Raw genomic sequence first — 21,832 nt, forward strand, 5'->3', positions numbered from 1 at the left:
GGATATGTGGGGGTACATTTGTTCTGTTTTCAGTTTCATTCATCCTCTCTTGCATATCTTCACAGGTGCGTATTTTGTGCAGTTCAAGCATGTTTTCATTTTCATAACTCTACCCAGAGAGCAAGTGTGTGCAAATGTACACTACAATATATCTTCATATAAGTCTGTGCATCTAACATATAGTTGCTTTGACAAATCGAAAACCAAAATCATTTCTCACATCACGCCATGCTGGGCAGTGTAGATTCTTGATTAACAGCTGTAATCGAACTTGAGCCCCTCTTTCTGAGCCATTTCCCCTCGGCTGTCCAAAAGAGAACCATGTTGGATTTCGAGCTGTCTCAGACTTCAAAAGGAGCGAGATGGGAAAGAAGCGAGGAAGTGCAAGTGGAGACACATAGACGGAGGGAGGATGGGGTGGGGTAGGGGGGTGGGAATGTACTTGAAAGGAAGACAGAGAGACCAAGAAAGAGAGGGAGACAAAAAGGAGAAATGTGTGTGTTTGTGTGTGTGGGCATGTGTGGTGGGAGGAAAAGGGCTGTTGGTGGTAAGCAATTGCCTGCCAATACATCCAAAAACGTAAGGGAGCAGAGACCGCATCACCTTTGGCCGAGTTCTAAAGTGCTCATTTAAAAAAATCCCACAAAAGTTGCAGAGGGTTTTAAGCTGTATCGACTTTCCTTTCTGTCTGTGAGGAAAGCCTACAGGAAACCCACTGAAAGTCCGAGTTAGCCCCGGCTGATGTGTAAATGTGGGACAAAATCCATAGTGGGGTAGACGCTTCTTTCCTCTGGCTTCCCTCTTGTCAGCATAAAATATAACACCACAATAAACTGATACAACCGTTACATGTTTATGATGTTGGAGCAGGGAAGATGGGAATCAGTTCTCATTCCAAACACGTACTGGTTCCTCTTAATTTGCCATGTTATACCGCTATAAATCTGCCCTAGTATCATACTAATGCTAACAAGGAGAGGAGGGATTTGGATGAACTCTGTGTCATCCTGGTTTTTATCACTTCTCTAATCTAATCTGTTCCTGTTGTTGTTTGCCACCCAATCCTGCTGGAACCAACTTAAATAACAATACCGCTCGATTTTTACATGCATATATTACTCCCACAGTATGGTCTGACATCCTCAGCAGGATTTGTGAACATAAAGATGTCCTGAAGCTAGAAACCAGAGAATCAAGAATGTGTCCATGTGATGATCTCTTACTGATACTGTTCCAGGAAAAACAGAGGTCATTTTGCTTGCCAGGGAATGTTTGCCTTAACTTTAACATTGAAAAATTAGATTCATATAAACTTTAAATGAGCCACACCACTACATTGTACCAATTGTGCTACATCAGAAAAGCATCATTATGCTATAACAAGTGGCACCAGATGTGCATAGGTACCGTGTTTCTCCTCATCAATTCCTTCTGTTCACTCTTCAACATAATGTAATTATGTATAAGCATGGCTGCACTTTCTATGGAAGACTTTAGCACACAGAAGTGTGGCTCATAGTGGACAGAGCTTCCAGGTCTGAAAAGTGAAGCTAACATGCATTCTTTCTAATGGCCAGCAGGGGGCGACTCCACTGGCTGCATTAAGAAGTTGATTATATGTAAACTTAAGAGAAAATGACTCAATGTCTCACTTAATTTATAATCTCAGTAAACATTTTCCTAATGAGTTTATGGTATCAATCGCTAGCTGCAAGTGTTCTTCAATGCAGCATGACGCTCAATTTGTAAGTTATGGGTCAATTTAGAGTAAAACAGACGCTAAAGCAGGGCATGCTTTAAGGTGTGACTACCTCGTGATTGACAAGTCGTTCCCTCAAACACGATCGGGGCGTAACAATGCGACTCCTCCCCAGCTTCACCCTCTCGTCCAAATACGGTCACCAATGGGTGACGTCAGGGTTTGGTATGGCGAAGTGTGATGAAGTGTGCACATGACTGTCTTCAGGTTTACCCACAGGGGGAAAAATAAACCCAGCAGAGAGTGGAATATACTAAGGACTGAGCTCAAGTTTGAGTCGTTCATTTATGCAAGTCAAACTGTCTGTCTGCATAAAATTACTGGTATTTCCCTTTAAGAGACAGATCTGGTATTTTCAAAGTGGGTCAAAGAATTTCTGTTTGATAGCAGATGGTGTTCGCTCTCCGGTGGCAATAAACAAACATGATCATTAGAAATGAAGAGACCAGATTTATAATGAGTCTGATAATATATCTGTTGGTCATGATTGCTGGCCAGTGTGGGGTGACATAGTAAAAATCATTCAGAAACATAATCTGGAGTCACATATGTTCACACATATATTCTCTCAGAAGTGGTTTCATGGAAGGAAGTATTTATTCATTTTTCCTTACGTCTTAACTCCTCTCAGGATTTGTTGCTTTTCCCAGTTGTGTTGGCACGAGACAGGAAAGCAGCCCGTAAAAGGCTGTCCGTCCAGCACATGATTGACAGACACAGACACACACTTTACTGCCTAGATATCAATTTCAAGCATGAATTTCATCCAACTTGAAACTCAGAACTGCTTAAAAAAGACCCTTTAAAGGATCGTTTGTTTTTTTCTTTTTACAGTGTGGATTGTTGTAGTTTTTACTATCCATCCTAATAGGACTAACATCGTACTGAGCTCAACTGAAAGCAGTGACATCGCTACAGAAGACAGACAGACAGAAACACAAGCAGTCAGATTATCAGATGTAAACAAAAACCTCAAGGTCAACCAAACGTATGTGGTGGAGAAGAAGTACTGCAAAAACTTACTGTATTACCCAAACTGTTATCTGTACAGGCAGTAATTTGTTTTGCCAATTACATTTTGAGAGGAAAACTAACACCTGCGTTTTGCTCCCAGCAGTTTTGATTTGAAATTAGTTTTAGTCCAACTTTAGACATTTGACTTTTTTAAGTTTAAGTCAACAAAAACTTCCCACATTTTAATCTGTGTTTTCCAGTAAAATATTACTCTCAATATATATGTCACAGTGTTGTGTGCAGTCACCATGTCTGTTGCAGGGTAAGCGGAAAGGCCACTGTTTACTTATTCTCTGTCTCTCTCTCTCTCTCTCTCTCTCTCTCTCTCACACACACACACACAGAGTGTACACTGTTACTGACAGAGACAAAACATTACTGAAAGCAAGATGCAACAGGTCAAGCATCTAAATCAACTTCTGGACTTTTTTTGGCAGCAAAAGTTACTGTTTTATTTCTCAGGAGCTGCAGTGTGGGTTTCCACGGATGCATGACTGCAAACCAGGGATTGTGGTTAGGTTTAGGCAACAAAAGCGCTTAGAGAAAGATAGTGGTCTCTGTTAAATGTTAATCTAACTAAAATGTAAGGATCCTCTGTCTGTCTGTCTGTCTGTCTGTCTGTATATCCTTCAATTTTCTCGGCAACTGTTCATCCGATCCACTTCACACTTGGTTAGTATTGCTGAGGACCAAAGGAAGCGTACTGTCAAGTACAAGCCCTTGAGATATATGGGACATGTTTATTTGTAGGCTCTTACTACTGCCAGAAGCACACACTGTGTATGTGAAGAGGGATGCTAGGTACAGCATGCTCTTCAGCGCCCACTACTGTTCATTAAACAGACTGGAGAGGCTTGAGATGTTACGCTGCAAGTGCCATTTTGTTTCACTAAACTCAAACATTTCAGCATCAGTGATGTAACTTTTGTGATGAACGTTTTTGTTCCTGGAAATAGCCTCATCCCAAATAGCTAAATTGTTCACATGAGTTTTTTTGCACCCAAATGAGACTCTTGCATTGCTCGGAGATGCAACTGTGTCATGGCAGCGGGTGAATTGCTGAGGATCTATGGAAGTGCAGTGTCAAGTGTGAAGTTCTCAACAAAGCTGCAAGCAGCAACACCTATCGTCCCGTTTCGAACAGGCGTGTTTTGAACACGTTGTGTCTTGTGCTATTCAATATTTAACCAAGACTCCAGTCTTTCCATAACCTTAACCAAGCGCTGTGAGAGCCTAAACGCCACTATAAAGAGCATTTATCATGCTTAATTGCTAATAGCAGAGTCTACACTGTAGGGACAACAAATGAAGAACCTTGTCAGGGAACATTTTAATGATTTAACTGATTTTACACAGTATCAACATTTTGGTGACTTTGCAGATCCGTTCATTTACATAATTTTCTCATTATGTTGATGGAAAACATAATTCTGTTGCCATCACATTCCTTATAAAACCTTTCTGCTGTCACCTAATGAGCCATATATAAATGTAAATTCCAGGAGAAGGGATTGCAATGAGGGATATCGGAGCTTGCTCACTTTTTATGCTACCTCCAAAGAATAGTATAGATAATCTACCTGAACTTCACAACCTGTCTGATCATCTCACTGCTGGTGCCTTTTTGGCCAGTCATACTTTACTGTAGGAACATCTCCTTGTCCCCATAGTTACTTTGGTGAGTACACTATCATCATAAAGCCAAACTACGACAGTTCAAGTTGTAATAAACTGCAAATACCCTTCAAATAATACGAATCATCTTAAAGAATGTAATGAAGGAATAAAACTAGAATTAACCCAGCACGTCTGATAAAATCTTGCAGCCATTACGGCTGTGTGTGAAACATGAGTTATGGCTGTGAGAGATCAAGGAAATTGTAGTGATATCTTGACAGGCTCGTACCTGTGCCCATCGTGTACAGGAAGAGGCTCAAGAACAAAGGCATCAGAGAGATAATAGTATTCACCAATGAGGAGGGCTGTATTTTCAGCGACAGGGCCAGTTTATTGCAGTAGCAAAGTGTCCTAAACTACTCCTCCCACTGTGATTTTAAAAGGCCTTTATTTCATCCAGACGATGAAGGAGGTACAAAATAAGTGTTTTGCCATCTGCAATAAAAGAAAGTTTCACTTTTTAATGGCATGAGTATAGCTGAGCGGCGAGTGCACCTTGCTGTTCATCTCCTGCATGCGAGTGTGAGCTGTCTGGGTGATGGCCATTATGGTTCCTGCTACTGCCTATGCGTCCGCTCCGCCGGGATCACTGAAGTGTTGGAACTAACAAGCTTGGGATGCAGACAGCGGATGCACAAATGGGATTTTGTCCTGAAAGCTTTAGAGCTTGCTCCCTGTCTTCAGTAGAAACAGGAGAGAGGATGGTGCCGTTTGCAGGGACTGTCTGAGTTATGCGCCACCAGAATGAGATGATTACATCTGATAATCTTGCTAATGATCTACACTGGGGAGGAGAGCACATAAAATTGAATGAGCTACACCGATGTACACAGTTTTGAGTCTCATCCTCTCATCTCTCTTTTTCTCTTATTCTCTTTCACTGTGGCTCAGATTTATGCAGAATCTGAGATGTTCTCCACCCAGGAAGATATGCAATATTCCTTGTCATAGTTTAAGCACACGCAGGATGTGGGGCACAGACACATTAGAACTCTCCCCTCAGATATTTCTGCACGTATAAACACACACGTCTCTTTCTCTTTCTTTCCCTCTGTGTCTCTCACACATACACACGCACACGCACAAAGACGCAAACACGCTGAAATTCACACGATGCTCTCCCAGCCCAAGGTTAGTACAGATTAAAAGATGTGTCATTGATGGAAGAGGCTCCTCCTTCCTCCCCGGCCTGTCACAGTGTGTTTGGGAACAACCCACTTCATTTTAGCAGCATAATGGGTAAACAGAGTGTGATCAGTCCAATTACCCCCTCATTGCAGAGGCGTTCTGGCGGGAATGGCCTGTAGAGAGAGTGAGCTGTCTGGCGTGCAGCGAAGTTGCAACAGTAGCACCTGCTGCCCGGAGTCCTCACTTGCATGAATCTCAATTTGTTTGTACAGCCGTGCCAGAAAAACCCCAAAACGGGTGACCAAGAAGTGAGCCCTCTGAGGAGGATGGCACTACTGGCTTGCCTACTGATTGCTGTTTTCACTGCACTGCACGATCAGAAGGTGCTATTCTCAACAATAAAATCATGTCAATGTCTGTCCTTCCGGTGGATTGCTGTGTGCTTGGTTCTAGCTGTGCAGCTTTCCAGGATGGTGAATTCTCTCATCCCTTCTGCTATGTTTTACAGCTCAGCAGATGCATGATTTCCAAACGAGGAGTTCATCCACAGTAGCAAGCTGCAGTCCTAAATATGAGTTCAATGTGATGTGGTTTTACCTGTTTTCGCACTGCGTTCACTGTCAGATGAAGAGTGAGACAGGACAGTTGGCAGCACAGTGATATTCCCATCTTCACTTCTAGAGTTTGCCTCATAATTAACAGTCGGGACAACTTGACATCTTCATGCAAGTGAAAAGGTTTGCGCTGAGTATCTCCAGATCCTGGATTGGTTTAACCTTGACAGAGAGCAGTAATTGGTCTAACTTTATCTCAAAATATGTAACGCCTGCCCTCGCGTTACAAACACACATGTGGTTTCAGCTTTTTGTCCTTGTGATCCAAAGGTATGTTTGTCGTCCTTGAAGAAGATGGAAATCCTTCGTTTTATGGTTCTCCCATAGGCAGCTATGTGGCAGCTGATGCAAAGGTATATAGCATGTGTTTTAGCTCTTTATTGCAAAACATCACAAGTTTTCCATGTAAAAAAAGGGGGGGCTTTTTTTTTTTTTTAAACAAGACTGACATAGAATTTCTGCAACAACTGACAGGGAGCTCTGTCAGCAGGAAGTAGGTATTACCTTTCAGGATTCATTTGGCTGCACTAATTGAAACTAATACCCTTCAAATAGCATATTGATTTGGAGAAAGCTCAATTTTTCAAATGTGCACTGTAAAAATGAATGAATAATAGAAAATGTGAAGGTAGCGAGATTAGATTAGATCATTGGAGGCTTGTTGTGTGTTTGGCACCAGAAATTGTGAAGATTAGGAGGAGAAGGAGCATGACTTCAAAGCTCCTCTTGTTTCCTGGGCTGTTGTGCAGTGGAAGGCCTGAGGCGCATTGTATTAGTGGACTAATTAAAAAAAAAAAAAAAAAAAGTCTTATAATGTCACCAGATATACAGTCACAGGAGAAAAACTGCACCTCTGCAGCTCTGCACATCAAAACCATATCACTAACACGTCTGGATCTTTATCAGGGAGTCCAACTGAATTTCCCAAAAATGTACTCGCACACATGCGCACGCGCGTGCACACAGCTGACAGGTGAATCCGGTGTTGATTGATGCAAGCAAATGATGTTTTGGTTTTGTTTTTTTTTTCTCCCCCAGTCGTGTCAGATGCAGAAATGTTGCCACGGCGTGAACACAACACAGTTCTGCAAAAGCACAAATTACTTTTGCTGTCAGCCGTTCCGAGTCAATCAAGTGCTGTTTTGGATAACTTTTATAGGTTTACACAAATAGCCTGAGACGGAGCTGGATAAAAACTCAGCCGCCCCAGACGAAAAATAAAAGCGTGGAATAATTTCAGAATGATTTCGGGTGATTTCAGTATTTGAAAGGCTTTTTTTTCCTCAAATATGCTCATGAAGAATGAGCTCAAGCCGTTTTTACAGTCACTCTCCGTCGGCGCGTCTGCCAGATGCGCAGCGCCTCCCCAACTGGTCCCTCACTTTGACAAATTCCTGGACGTGAGCGGGTCTGCTGAATAGCTTCTTGCTCGTAAAGATGATACGGTGGGTATTTTAGAAGTTGAATAGCTCTGCCACCTCTTTTTTTTTCTCCCCACTGGTAGACTATCAGTTTGGAGGAACACAATGGGACTGTGGTCATTTTGGAGTTTTTCTCTTTTGGCGTTCGCACTGCTGCACCCCTTACAACCCAAGTTTGTGGCTGAAGCGGAGATAAGTTCCCTGGGAACAAACGATAGATTTTATCGGCTGGATGTAACGCCGCTGGAGGCACGTGTGACCCGAAAATCCAAAGTCTCGCTGAAAATCGACGATAGCACAAAAGTTTTAAGCGCGTTTGAAGCGGAAGCAGCCGGTGCTTTGAAACCGAACAATGGCAGCCATGTGGAGGGTGACACACAGAGTGAACCGATCGGCTTCAAAACGGCACCAAACTATTACAACCGTCTGAAAATACCTGGCAGAAAGTATGGCAACATTTCTGAGGACGACCAACGGCGACGCACGGCTAATATGATGTTAGAAAACACATATCCGGACACAAGAAAGAGGGCGAAAAGGAGTGTGGGCACAACATACACCGAAAAAATGGATAGGAGTATAAGTGGAGACGCGCAGTCAAGAGAGAGGTTTGTGGAGACTGTCCAAGGCGTTTCCAACGCCAGAGCCGAGTACCGGCGCGCTGGGGAGGAACCCAGAGGGTCTAACCCGAGGCAAAGTGAGCCGCACCTGGACACTTCCACTTTTGCTCTGTCGGGAGACTCGGCACACAACCAGGCGATGGTGCACTGGTCCGGACACAACAGCAGCGTGAGTTTCAGTTTCACAAAACTTCATCATATCATACAGATTTTAGACAACATGCAATTTCCCCACACACCGATTACAATGTAGTATTTTTTTTTAAATGTGAAATACATATTTTGGACATTTCTAAGCAGGTTTACCTGAATGTGTCCCATTTTTACGCACAGCTGCTTCAGCGCACAAGAGGTGGATTCGTTCCCACAGACTCATTATTTCAGCCTAACAGAGCCTCGAGTTGAACTATACGTTTTCTGTTCTAACATTCATCAGTGTGTTCTTCGTTACTGCTCACACACAGGTTGTGACTATATGTATGCGGACTGTGCGCGGCTGTTTGTGTGGATGCCTGATGGATGTGACTGTGCACTGGCAGGATTCCCTCTCGCTCTGTTAAACTAGAGCAGAATCATTCATTTCAACAAAGTCTTTGCCACCTGAACTTTAAATTAGCTGTTAACCCCGCAGGTGTATTTATTTGCTACTGAGCTATGGGACGGTGGAGGCATTTTGCCAGCAATCACAACATATTAATTATTTATGAAATTATCAAGTAGTGTCTCTCAGGAAGGTGCAGTAGCTACAATTAAAAGGGACAGTGTCCAACCTGGCCCTTCATGTGACGCTGATGAGACACAGTCTGACCTTTTGACAAATGAGCCTTGCCTTTATTGTTGACATTTGACTCACACTTTGTGCATAGTTGTCTAATTGACTGGATGAAAACAACATTGTAGTGTATTATATTGCCAAGCTTCGCACTTCAGTACAGGTCGATGGGAATGTGCATAACTTAAATGGATGACAAGACAATGCAGCAACCACCCAGATCACCCCCCCCACCCCTCCACACACAGGCACACACGTACACACACCGCAGCTACATGCACACTTCGTGGTTGCACACCGTTTTACCATCACAAAGACAAAGCCATGGAGATGTTATCGCTTACTTTACATATGCAGCATGCAAAGGTGTTTGCAAGCCCCACTGCTTATCGGGCGCAAAGATCTTAAAACTACAGACAGCCTTGTAGAAAACAGAAAGGAGCTGCTCTGCCTTTTTTTTCTTCAGGTAATTCAGAACACCTCAGTTTGCTGGGCAAAAGGGTGTGTGGCAGCAACGTTAATCTGGGACCACATCAGAAGGTTTCTGTGTCCCAGAAACACTGCGAATATTCATGCATGATCCAAAAACTGTAGATATATTTCAGGGGATGGGTTATATGATTCAACCTCTACATTCATTTTCTCATCTGATACGTTCCTCTTTTTGGTAAAATACATCAGAACGTCAGAGGCATTGCAGACTTTAGCCGTGTTGATGCACCGCAGACAAAAATAAACCAGAAATGACTAAAATCTGATTTGTGGGATGTATCATGAAATATGATGTTGGTTTGAGATGTCTTCACCAACAATGGCCTTTCGGACTGCAGGACACTGTTCACTGGATCATCACTGATGGGCTTGTCACTGCAGCCAGTCAACATCTGAGATTTATACAGTCTGAACGCCTGTCTGCCGTCCCAAAAGTACGACTGGGACTGCAGAGTTTAAATTGATGGCATTTTATGGCTAGATGTTAGAGCTCAGGCGATATCAGATGTAAATGACTGATAATAAATCCAATCTAAAAGGGGCATTTGAAGGAAAATTACTTCATTCCTGTGGTCTAGGGTAGTTCTATCAAATATTCACTTCAAGACTTTGCCTGTGATCTGGCTACGATGTAAAATCCCATAAGGAGTGAAATGAGAAAGATGTGGAAGGTGATGGTGAAAGCGCCAGAAGGGGATCTTCAGAGTTCAGATGTGATAAAGTATTTCATCGTATAAAACCTCAAATCTGTTCTCAAATCAGTCTCCCAACTATTATTTGATTTCTGCGATTGTCTGAGACATCAAAGCCTGGAGTCATAGCTCTCTGGTCTCTGACTTTAAGAGAGATAACATTGATTGGACTCGACCATGGGAATAAAACATATACTGCACAAACTCCCTTTTAAATTCATGCTTCTTAACTACATGTAGTATTGATTGCCTGTGTATCGTTCTTGCTACATAAATCTGTCCTGAATGTGAATGGGGATGGAGATATACAGGTTCATGATTTGTAATGATGTGTGCCATAAATATGAGCAAAAATAGAAATGAAACTAATTAAAAATACTAATAAATACTCTTGGCTGGGGATGTCCTCTATGGCGAATCAATATTCCAGTCCTTCGCCTCACATGGGTGTTCAAGCTGTGATATGACTGTGTTGGTAATCTTTTTAAACAGCCATTGCAGCACATCCTACACTCAAGGGATGCAGAGTCCCCCCCCTCCCACCCTCCCCTGAAGGCGAAAGTCTTAGTGTGCGAGCCAGCTGGTGATCAGGGAGTTATTGGCAGCGAAATGATTTTAGGCTCCTGATTGACCATTTTTGCAAGCTCCTCACAGACAGCTGACCAAACTAGGACACTGAAGCTGAGGACAGTTAATGAGCATCGTTATTGACATCACATCCCCTGAGCTGCTGCTGCAGCAATGATACTGTATGTTGGTGTAAATAATGTCCACCTACTCTGCCTTGAGAATATGGGGCTGCTCATCTTCACTGGCCGGCTATTAGAAACTTGCTCTGGGAGGAGCTGGACATTGATGAGGCCAGCTGTTTTTCTTGGCCATGGAGTAAATCTCATTGTTTTTTTGTCTGAGGTGGTGAGAGTCAAAACCAATCTGTCAGCTCTGTAACATCGTCTTTTTCTGCCGCGACTGACTGGGAATCAGACAGACCTCCTGGGCCGCGTTGTCCGCATGCTTAATCAGAACGAGGCAGTTATTGTTGCACATAATCTCATCGGTATAAATAGACAATAAAAAAGAGGAAATGGCATGGCCCTGGGGGACACTTGTGTTTAAAACCGGTTCATTAGATAGACAGCCATTCCATTTAACATGCCAGAGCTGGTTGCATAGAAACTCCTTGATCCATAAAATCAAATGGAATGGGTTCCCAATTCACAGAGGTGTTTGACCGGAGTTTGCGGGTGTTGCAGGATGATGAAAAGTGCATTAAAAAACTGCCACTGTCGAGCTGTTCGGATCCAACAAAGGCAAAGTTTCAGTGTGGTTTTGTTTTTCTGATCATTTCCCACATTTGTCTTTCATATTCTCCACACAGAGCTGTGTTTTCAGCTCTAATTTGTGGTAAGATCCCTTTAATAAAGAAGTCACATGGAGCTCTGTCATAGGGGCCGCTATGTGACCTTGTAAAACCTTTTATTCATGCACTTTTCATCATCCTCTGGCCCCCTGGTTGCTAGCTGAGGGGATTTTGATCCTACGTTTGATGAAAATCAAAAGTGGTTCACGTTTTAACATTTCAGTACAAATTGTGCCCCCCACCCCCACCCCCCATTTGCACACTTCATTTTAGGATACTCTGCAGCACCTCAGCATTTGGAATTTTTTAATATAAGACCCCCTTTTGTTTGAATTTCTTCGGTGTATTATTGCAAACAGACACTCAATCTGATTCAACTGATCAATCCTGATCAATACTATTTATTGATCGGTTGAATCAGAGTTTCAGGTTTTTGACTAAGTATGGATTTTAAAGTGGTTGCCAACGGAAAAAAAAAACAAACAAATAGATAATTTTCTTCCCCCAGCCTTTCGTTCTTTACCTGCTTGTCCCTCGGGGTGTCAGCACCATAAGTCATTAATCGAGCCTGTCTCAAGCCTTTGGGGTACACTGTCCACTGATGTGATTGTAAGATGCTGATAGAAACTGCAGCATTCCTGCGTGCTATGCAAGCGGTAAACTGCTGGTTGTTACAGCAGAAACAATGGCTCAAGAGCCGGGATGGCCAATTTTTAAAGGTTTGCTGAGAAATGGGCAACATTTCCCATTGTTTTTTGGTTTTCTGCCGTAGTTTTATTTTATGTCACGCTGAATACAAGTTTCACCCTCTCTGTAGTAATAATTCAGTGAAATCCCAGTTTTTACTCCTCCAAATGACATGCATGTGCCCTTTTTGTCATGAATCATTTGTGCTGGGGGACCATAATGCATCACATCAACATAAGCTCTCTGCACCTCCTCAGCAGATATTCTGTAGTTTTGCCTCGCAAAGTGCATTTTTTTAAAGGCCTGCCATCAGTTGCATGTTCAAGCACACTCACTGCTTGATTCCTTTCTATCAGTCTCAGTCTCTATCTCTTTTGAACACACGCACACACATACACACTTATATTTCAATTTTAATCAAAGTGACAAAGCGGGTGCGGAATTGTATTTGACAGGTTTGCATGTGATTAATTAGTTTAATAACTGTCACAGTGTGGCAGACACATACTGTACTATAGCTGTGATTAGGTTATGAAAACAAATTTATGCATTTTCTGATTAGGGAAAATCAAAAAATTGAAATTCAAATTGGGAGACGACTTCTTTATTAATTATCATGCAGATATAGTTAAGACAAACTGCGGCACTTTGTAAAGAGAAAATGTTATGCCTAAAGGTCATGGCTGATATTGTTTAGTTTGTTGTTAGTTTGTTTTCTTCACTCCAAGATCAGGCAAACCAAGTGACCCCGGTTTGGTAACATGCACTGTGCCACGCTGGGCCTTGAAGCATCATATTGCCTGAAGCAACACAGCAGTTACTATCATGTTTAAAGATGACTGGGATTGCTCAGGTGGCAGTCAGCTTAAATAATGGCTTGAGTTGGCTGTTTACAGTGACAGGAATGTATTAGTTGCAGTAGGAAATGGTTTTTCCTATCTTGTGAGATAGAAAAGACACAGCTAAAGCCCCACACACACTGCGCAATCAATGGCGATGATGGAGAACTTCCAAACACAAAATCACACATACAGAACACTCACTCAATGGTATCCTGGAACAAATCCTTTAAAATGACTGGTTGCTTTTGCTTTCAACAAATAAAACTGAGTTATGGTCAACATTGGAAACTGCATAAATGGACGCATAAATATGGGCAAAATTATGGCAGTTATTCAGAAATTCTGACAACATATTCATCAAAATCTTTGCCGGCGTAAGACTTGACAGGAACGACACATCATTTACATGAGTTAATGATTGCATTGGAGCGGATGTGAATTGTCATCAATAAGAATGCCACGAGACGACAAATAATTTAAACAACTAAGCATTGAATTAGAAATAACATCTAATTGTATTCCAGCTTTACTACCATTTCACACATTCCCTATAGCCAGTAGTCTTTAATTTCTGATTTCATGCTGTTTAAATTGTTCTCTTCATCACCATCTTTGATTATTTTCCCATTTATTTCCATCCTTCTTTGCTGTATGTTCTCGCTGTTCACTTCTGTGGTTCCATTTTCCACACAGAGGTAATTGAAATATCATCGTACGTGATGTTCTGGAAACATTTTAGAAAGTGTAGATGGACGACTGCAGCTTTCACACAACAAAAATTAAACTGGCTATGACAAATACGGATGAGCCAGCCTCTGAAATGAATGCAATTTGTAGCTTTATGACGATATTACAGTAAACAACTTTTTATGACCAAACCCACCAACAAAGAAAGAAATAAATAGCTCAAAGTGTCACATTATAAACAACTCAGGTTACTGTGTTATTGAGTTGTATGAATTAGGTACCAGTAAAATACAAATTAGTTCCTGCTGCTGCTTAAATGTCGGCACAGACGAAGACAACAAGACTACGGGGACAGAGCAAGTATAACAATAACAGTTGGGTTTTTAAAGGAATTATAGTGTTATGTATTTGGGGCACAGTATTGGAAAACAAAACCGTTGCTGTACTGTACCCCCACAGTTCTGGTTGCATATTATAGCTGAAATGATGCAGTATGTTAGAGCCTAAACCTCAGTTTTGTTTTTTAGTATCTCTACTTTCCTACAAAATGCCCAACTTCCCTTGTTTAAGGTTAGGCAGAGCTGGTGGTCTTGATTAAATATTGAATCAGTGATTTGAGGCATGTTGTATTCATTAACATTCATCAAAGCCATGATCTTTCCTAACCTGAACCAAAGGGCTTTTGTTATCTAAACCACACCGCATGTGGGAGTCAGGACGCAAACCCGGGCCCGAGTCCTGCACCCTTTGAACACCCACCAGTGTTTGCCACACGTAACATACTCATCAGTAATGGACAGTATTAGATTTTCCCTGTAGTGAGAAGAAATTTGGCTCCTCAGAACTCTGTTAGTGTTCTGAAGCTGGACCTGAACACAGGATGAAAACTAACGTTCGGCTAGTTTTCTGTTTTATTAGTATAATTAGGTGAAATCAAAAGTACAGAGCCTTGTAGCAGCACTTGAAATGGTTTTGTGTGTGCATGAAATCCAATTCCCACATTTTGATTAATTCATGCGCATGACAGAAGTGTATATACTATGTTCAAACTATGCATGTAGGTAGACTATCAACACCAACTATGGTATACGTCTTAATCCAAGTATATCCACTGTGCGTTAAGACTCTCCAACAACAGCATTAGCTATCCCTTGAATAGAAAACAAGCTGTGTACCAACAGTTTATAAAATCCATCAGATTTCAATTCTTCACCAAAATGAACCGACGTTGAACTCAAAGGCACTCACTCGACAGTCTGCCCACCATGCATATCAAGGCTCACGTAACAGTTTGCCAAAAAACCTCAAACACTCAGAGGTTATACCAATCCTCTGCCCAGAAGGTGCATTCGGGCTAGTTAAAAAACAATGCACACATTGAAGGTCCAAGGTTAATGCATGAACATGATTAACTCAGAAATTAACAGAGCAAACCCATAGACTATGACTGAGAGTCGGTGGATTTTTTCAGAGAGGCTTTGATCATGTATACAGAACAACAGCTGGCACGTAGCTCTTTTTTTGCTTAGTAGATAGCTAACGTTGAATGGGTTGAGTGTATCTTCACGTACAGAGGATAGACTAAGCTTGAGATGTACAGTGCTTAGTGCTGATAACCTTCCTGTACCTTCACCATAATATACACACTCATCCTGTGCAGGAATTAACCAAAAAGGTGCAAATGAATTGTATCTCATGTGCATGCAGCAGCACTCTGAGCGCTTGGTGAAGTAAAACATGGCTTTCAGATCACATGACATTAAACATCAAAGGTCATCACTTATATGAACAGATGCACGTTTTTATCACAGAGCTATGACTTTGTAATCAGTTTTTAGTCTTGTTGCAATCAACCGAAGTGACATTTGCTTCTGTCGGTCAACCCTCGTGCGCACACGCTGTGTGTCGAGCCTACTGAACTCAGGGCTCTGTCAGGCTGAATCATAACACCTGGAGAGGAAGGGGCTGATTTGCTGGACTGCACGGGGATACTGCCTGAATTGTAACCCAAATTACAACCAAAAAAAATTTTATCTGGTCAGTTTGATGGAATACTGCCCAATCTGGCAACATTGATGTCCTTCCAACTTGACCATGACTTCAGTTTAGTCCAAGAGCGCAGCACTTTGTTCCCACTGAACATAATTCTGGTAGCATTTATGTCTCCCTCTAAATGTAACTGGCAAAAGAAATAAGTAGTATATAAACATAATTTCTATGAGAAATAGAGACTCAAAACTAATGAGCTTAAAGAGTAGCCTCTCTCTTCCTCTACACATAATGTGAAATGCAAATAAGTGATGGGGGGGTTTGACAAAATGAGGATATGTGTGACACATTTAGCTCATGATCTCTGAGTCTCACAGCACTTTTGGCAGTGAAGGGGGTAATTTTAGGTGGAGGGTTTCTCTCTTCCAAAAGCTCAAATTTGGACCCACTACCGCCTTTGGCTCCAGCTCAGACCCCTGCGGGCAGAAGCCGAGCCATTAGGAGCCAAAGCTGTGAAGGCACAGAGGAGGTTGGAAGAAATGTCTGAATGGTGTTAAACTGCTTAAAGTTCTCCAAAATGCTAACTAGTGTTCAAACTTACTAAAAATCTGTTTTTTTTCTTTCCTACCATATTTCACTGAAGTGAATATCCAATCTCTGTTGTTGTCCATGGCTCAGTGAATGACAGGATTACACATAAAGAGTAAAAGTAGTCATGCTGCCGTACCTTCCACCTCTGAACACTAAATATGAGCAAACGAGAGCGGCACAGAACGAGAAACCTGCAAGAGTAAAATGCTAATGTTGTATTTTTGGCTCTCCACACTGCTTACAATGCATCAAATTAATTTCAGATTGAACGGGATGTGACTAAAACTTTGTCAAATGTGTCAAAACATTTAAATGACTTCTAAAATTTCCATCTGATTTGTCCTTGAATCCTTGTTTTTCATTTTTTTTTGGGCAATCCACCGTGCCCTGACATCAGCATCGAAGCACAGAAGGAAAATATGGACTGAGTGTGGTTTATACCTCTACACCATTGTCCATTAAACACACTGTATTTCATGTACACAAGCTTTTCTTTGAAGAAATGTAGTGAACCAATCACAATCTTTTATCCCACTAATGGCAGAGAGTGTAGTTCGTTGTGTATTGTTGTTGGGAGCAGAGAGACGTAACATGCCCAGAAAACCTCCTCACAGTAGAGCTGTCTTTGAAGAGAAGCCCTTTTATAGTCAGCCCATTTCATTAATTTCCCCCCATAATGGACTGAATTGATTGCTGGAACCTCCAGAGCTCAAAGCATCAGGGCCATATGACCAAAGCTCAGGAGTCGGGAGGATAAGCAAACATACAGACAGCAGACTAATGCACAAGGGACATTTTGCTGTGGTTCACTTGATGAAAGCAGCATCCCTGGAGTACGTTTTCACCCACAAAAGTACAAACAATCAATTTGGTCCACAGATAAGATGAGGACAGAGTAAGGCCTCTCTCGACTGCACCGTGTCTCTTAAAAGCAGTTTGTCTTTTCTGCTAAGTGCTCTACTTTGTGGACGTCCTCACAGAGCCACAATCAAGATGTTGTGTTTTTATCCCTCCACCCACTTCTTGATTTTACCCTCGCTGCTGTCAAGCCTGAAAGACATTTATGCAAATTTGCAACCAATACTGTATTTCTTTTCTCTGCAGGTGTTTGCATCAGATAATTTCTAATGGATGCGTGAATATATTAATCTTTAATCTTAGCTGGGGAAGAAAAAAAAAGATCTAATTCGTGTCTGCGGTGTTGGATGTGTTGTGACACTAAAGTTTGGAGCTCATTCCCATTCAAGATTACTTTCTACATCTACGGTGGAGTGTTTTTCTAAATCCCATTTGGCTTAACAGAGGATTCAAAACAATCTTTTTTCTCGAGCTTGGCTGCTGATCTTTGTCCCTCATATCATAAAAAGTGAAAATTAAAAGTGATAGTCTACAACGGACCTGAAATGTTCTCAGTGTGGGTAGGAGATCTAGGACATTAATTAGCTAGTTGACTTAAAGAAAACACAGTGTTTGTCAAATTACTCAAGTGACTCTTTCTCGCCCTTGGCTTCTGTCTTCCTTCCCTTAATGAAGTCGAGAATGTAATGAGCTTAACAGCAAATGAAACGGGTTTTTATTTTTGTGTCCTCAGGATTGCGTCTGCGTGAACAGGCCAGTGAAATGCAGTGCAGTGCAGTGAGGTGAACAATGGAGTCCCAGCTTGATCTTCTCACACTGATATGCCAGCTTTTGGTGTCTCATAATGGCCAGGATGCATTAGGGGGCCTCCATGTATCTGCATTATTTGGTAGACTTCCCACTGTGTTCTACGTTTTTCAGCCCGCTTCCTCTTCCAAACCACTTCTTGTGTTTCTTTTTCAAAGCAGAGTTGGTTTTTTTTTTTTTTTTGGATAATCACCACTATGGCACTGGTATGAAAAATCATGCAAAAGCTGAATTCATTTAATGCATCAGACATCTCTCTTGGTGGTTTAGAAAACGGAAGTAAAGGAAGTTTAGGATATTTTGTAATCATCAGTTTTTATGATAATGTCTCAGTTATTTTAATAGATTTGCTGTTTATCTGTTCGTATGTCCCTTGACATGGTGTATACAGACTGCTGTTATTTAATCAATTTTACTTTTCCGTTTTGATCCGATCTGTTCTGTTGATTACTCCCATTGAATTCGATTCATTTCACAGTATCACACTGCAAGTCTGTGCTCTTGCCTTTCTGATACTGAACTTTTGAGGCTGATGCAGATACAGATATTTGGGAGTTATGAGATAGTAATAGTTTTTAACCAGTAAACAAACAAACTTAATCCCTTCAATTTGTTCCTTTACAGGTATAATCTGTAACATTTCACAAATGAAAATAGACCTGACAACAATGCATATCATTTGATCACCTGTTAATGGCGTTTTAGCCTCTTTACCCTCTCTAACAAATGCTACTTCATCATGTCATCAGGCCACACCTTTTTCATGTTTTTTTTAAATTGAGAGATCCCTGGTGACTACATAATATACGCAAGTATAATAACTGATTTTCTTGGCCACTTGGAGGCAACAGAAACAGGTTGTGAACAAAACACTGACATATCGTCACCTGTTGGTAAAATGGCAGCTAATAACAAACATTTGCTTATTTAGACATTCAGCAGTTGTGGAGCAACATTGTCATTCATTTGGTGAATTTAAGTCCAACATTTGCCCTCTTTGTTATGTTTTCAGGTTGCCTTCATGTATGTATGTATGCCCCCATCTCGCGGTATCTCAGGAACGCCTTCAGGGAATTTCTTCAAATGTGGTACAAATGTGCACATTTGGTCAGATATGAATTGGTGACACCAATCTTCAGGTGTCCACCTTCAAACTATGCTGACTGTATAGATCTTCTGTGCTGCTGAGATGAAGATGTGTCTGAAGCATCCACGCTTACAATCTGTAACTTCTTTGCAGCATCATCCATATTTGAAGCATTGCAGTTCACCACAAGCTCATTGGTTCTGCTGATATTGAGCTTCAGGTGCTTGTCGTACCTTTACCTTTAATTAAATTCCCTCAGAGTAGTAGCCAAGTGTTTAACTCTGCCATTTGTTGCAGAGCAGATAGTGTAGAGTGGGTTTTTAGAGCTTTTTCACTGAAAACAGGTGCCCGCTGCTGCTGCTGCCATTGAGAGCGGTGAGAGGGATCCAAAACAGGGAAGTTTTGTAAACTAAAGCTGAGGGGAGCTGCAGATTCAAGTGATAATTCTCTGAAAGTTCATCACCACCCGCAACCCCTTTTACATTATCTTCATATTGTCCTTCGATATATTTTAATTCTAAAAATGCATTTTAGGATCTTTAAAAACATTTTAAACGTTTTACAGTGTAAAAATAAACATGTCAGTGCTCTCTGGTAGACAACGACTTTAATCTCTTTAAGATGCTTTTCTGGCTAAATAAAGTTATTATTATTATTATTATTATTATTATTATTATTATTATTATTATTATTATTAAAACTGTGGTAAAAGCACAAAAAGTAGATAAAAACATACACTTATTGTACTCGTGAATAAAAGAATGTGCACTCAAGGCTTGTCGGATTATGTTCAATTCAGTCACTGGATGGATTCAGAACCCACCTTTACTCTGTTTATCAAGCCTGATAAGGTCACAAAAACGTACCTGGAGACAGCTGACAGAGAAAGGTGGCATACCAAAAAAAAATCTCCTCAAGAAAACTCATATTTAAGCAATGATTTAATTAGTGCTGACACATTTCAGCGAGTTGTCAGACATTTTGATGTCGTGGTTGGTAAACAGACAAGAGTGACTCCCGGGAGATGTCTCTGTGTATGGATGTGTTTACCCTACAGTGCAATATACAAAAGCTTTTGTGTATTCATGAGAATGTAAATGTGTATCATTGTAGCAGTGAACTTTTCACAGGATGCTAAAGGTAAAAGCAACAGAGATGTGTGTCGGTGTTTCTCTGAGCATGAGCCACCAGCTGTATCATTACAGGGAGCCTTACATCATTCACTGTTATCAACTTTGAAGGTCCCTTGGAAATTAATTTGGATCCTTCAGTTGTACCCTCTGGTTAGGTTAAAAAACACTACCCTATCTACATGAAAGTGGCTGTATTCCTCACATTTCTAAAGATTGTTCCTTCTTCCCATGATGTGTTTCTCCTGAGAAGGAAAGAAACAACAGTCTGGAGGTGTGTTGTTTAGACTAAGGATCCCGCGTTTTTCTTCCCTCGGCTACCCAATTAAGCAGAAGTAATGTTTTAGAGGTGCTGTCTTAATGATGCTGTACCGTTGGCTGATTAATCAACAGGTCCCATTTGAAGCGTGGTGTGAGAAAGTAAAATAAAACCACACCAACGTACTGTCTATTTCATTTCATTAATAGCCACATTGCAGTACAGTACACAGAGATGATTCATATCTAAATTGCGAGCAGTGTAGAAAATCTTCTGCCCACCAACACGGTGTTGAGATGCCTCTCACGTCCCACTGAAGCACTCAAAAAATCTGAGCATTTCTCTTTAAAAAAAAAAAAAAAAAAAAGGATTGATATGGAATTTCTAAAGATTTGATTTGGTCCAACAGTCTGTGTCAGTGCATGCATACGCCGCATGCATGAACGCTCGTGCAAGTGGAGTGTGTAGGTCTGTGTGTGCGGATGAGACTCGCGCGCCGAGCTGATGCAGTACATCGCAGTGACATTATGGCTGTAACACCTTTTCTGCCATGGAATGAGTTCAACATCTTTGCATGGCTAAACAGCACCTGACCGTGATGTGCCTTTGTTTTTCCTAATCTTGTGCGTGGTTTCCTCGTGAAATATTCTGGATGCGAGAGAGAAAAGAGCAAAAGAAAGTACCTGAAGAGCCTGTTTTAAAAGGAGGAAAGAGCAAGAAACAAAGAGACAGTGAAAGAATGAACGAGAGAAGGAGAGAAAAGGGAAAAAAAAGTGCAGCAAAGAAGGGAAAGAAAGCGACAAGAATAGAATGTTAGGATAAAAGGATGACTAAACCCAACTCCTCGGAGGGTGAGAGCCAATCTGAAAAATGATTGGTTGACTTTCCCGGGGCAAAGCTCTCTTTGCTCACATCAATAAAACATAAACATGAATAAATGCACTGCTTTTGGCCTTCCGGGGTCCTTACTTAATTTCATGTATGCAAGTGAGCGATGATATGCATGGAAAATTGTATTTACCTAGAAGGCTCAAAATAATTCTGGAAGCCATTTTGTGTTTGTTTGTTCCCAGTATTTACATAAATGCAAGGCTGCACCATAAACTCTTAAAATATGCTTTTAATGCAACTTCATTTGTCCTGTTCTCATGCTGTAAGTCACGCATCTGGCGTGCATGTCATGTGCTCTCCCGACTCCTCAGCATTTGCATGTACGGCAGTTGCTCCCTATTGACTCGAGCCACAGATGCACGGCCTATCAATAATGTTGAAGACGTGGGAACACACAGTCTCCAGTGATGTACTCTTGATGTATCCACTTAGGGACAAATCATCCAAACAGTCAT

The 21,832-nt window shown here is 41.4% G+C and overlaps 1 protein-coding gene across 1 annotated transcript in view; it reads left to right on the forward strand.

Moving 5' to 3' along the window:
- The first annotated feature begins 7,601 nt into the window (after positions 1-7,601).
- sorcs3b (sortilin related VPS10 domain containing receptor 3b) overlaps positions 7,602-21,832 on the forward strand; it is a 41,858-nt gene continuing 27,627 nt past the window's right edge. The window contains exon 1 of the mRNA XM_076743663.1: positions 7,602-8,402. Coding sequence (XP_076599778.1) covers positions 7,719-8,402 — 684 coding nt within the window. The 5' untranslated portion in view covers positions 7,602-7,718. The remainder of the gene's footprint in view (positions 8,403-21,832) is intronic.

This window comes from Chaetodon auriga, chromosome 11, assembly GCF_051107435.1.
Source record: "Chaetodon auriga isolate fChaAug3 chromosome 11, fChaAug3.hap1, whole genome shotgun sequence".
NCBI classification, from domain to species: Eukaryota; Metazoa; Chordata; class Actinopteri; order Chaetodontiformes; family Chaetodontidae; genus Chaetodon; species Chaetodon auriga.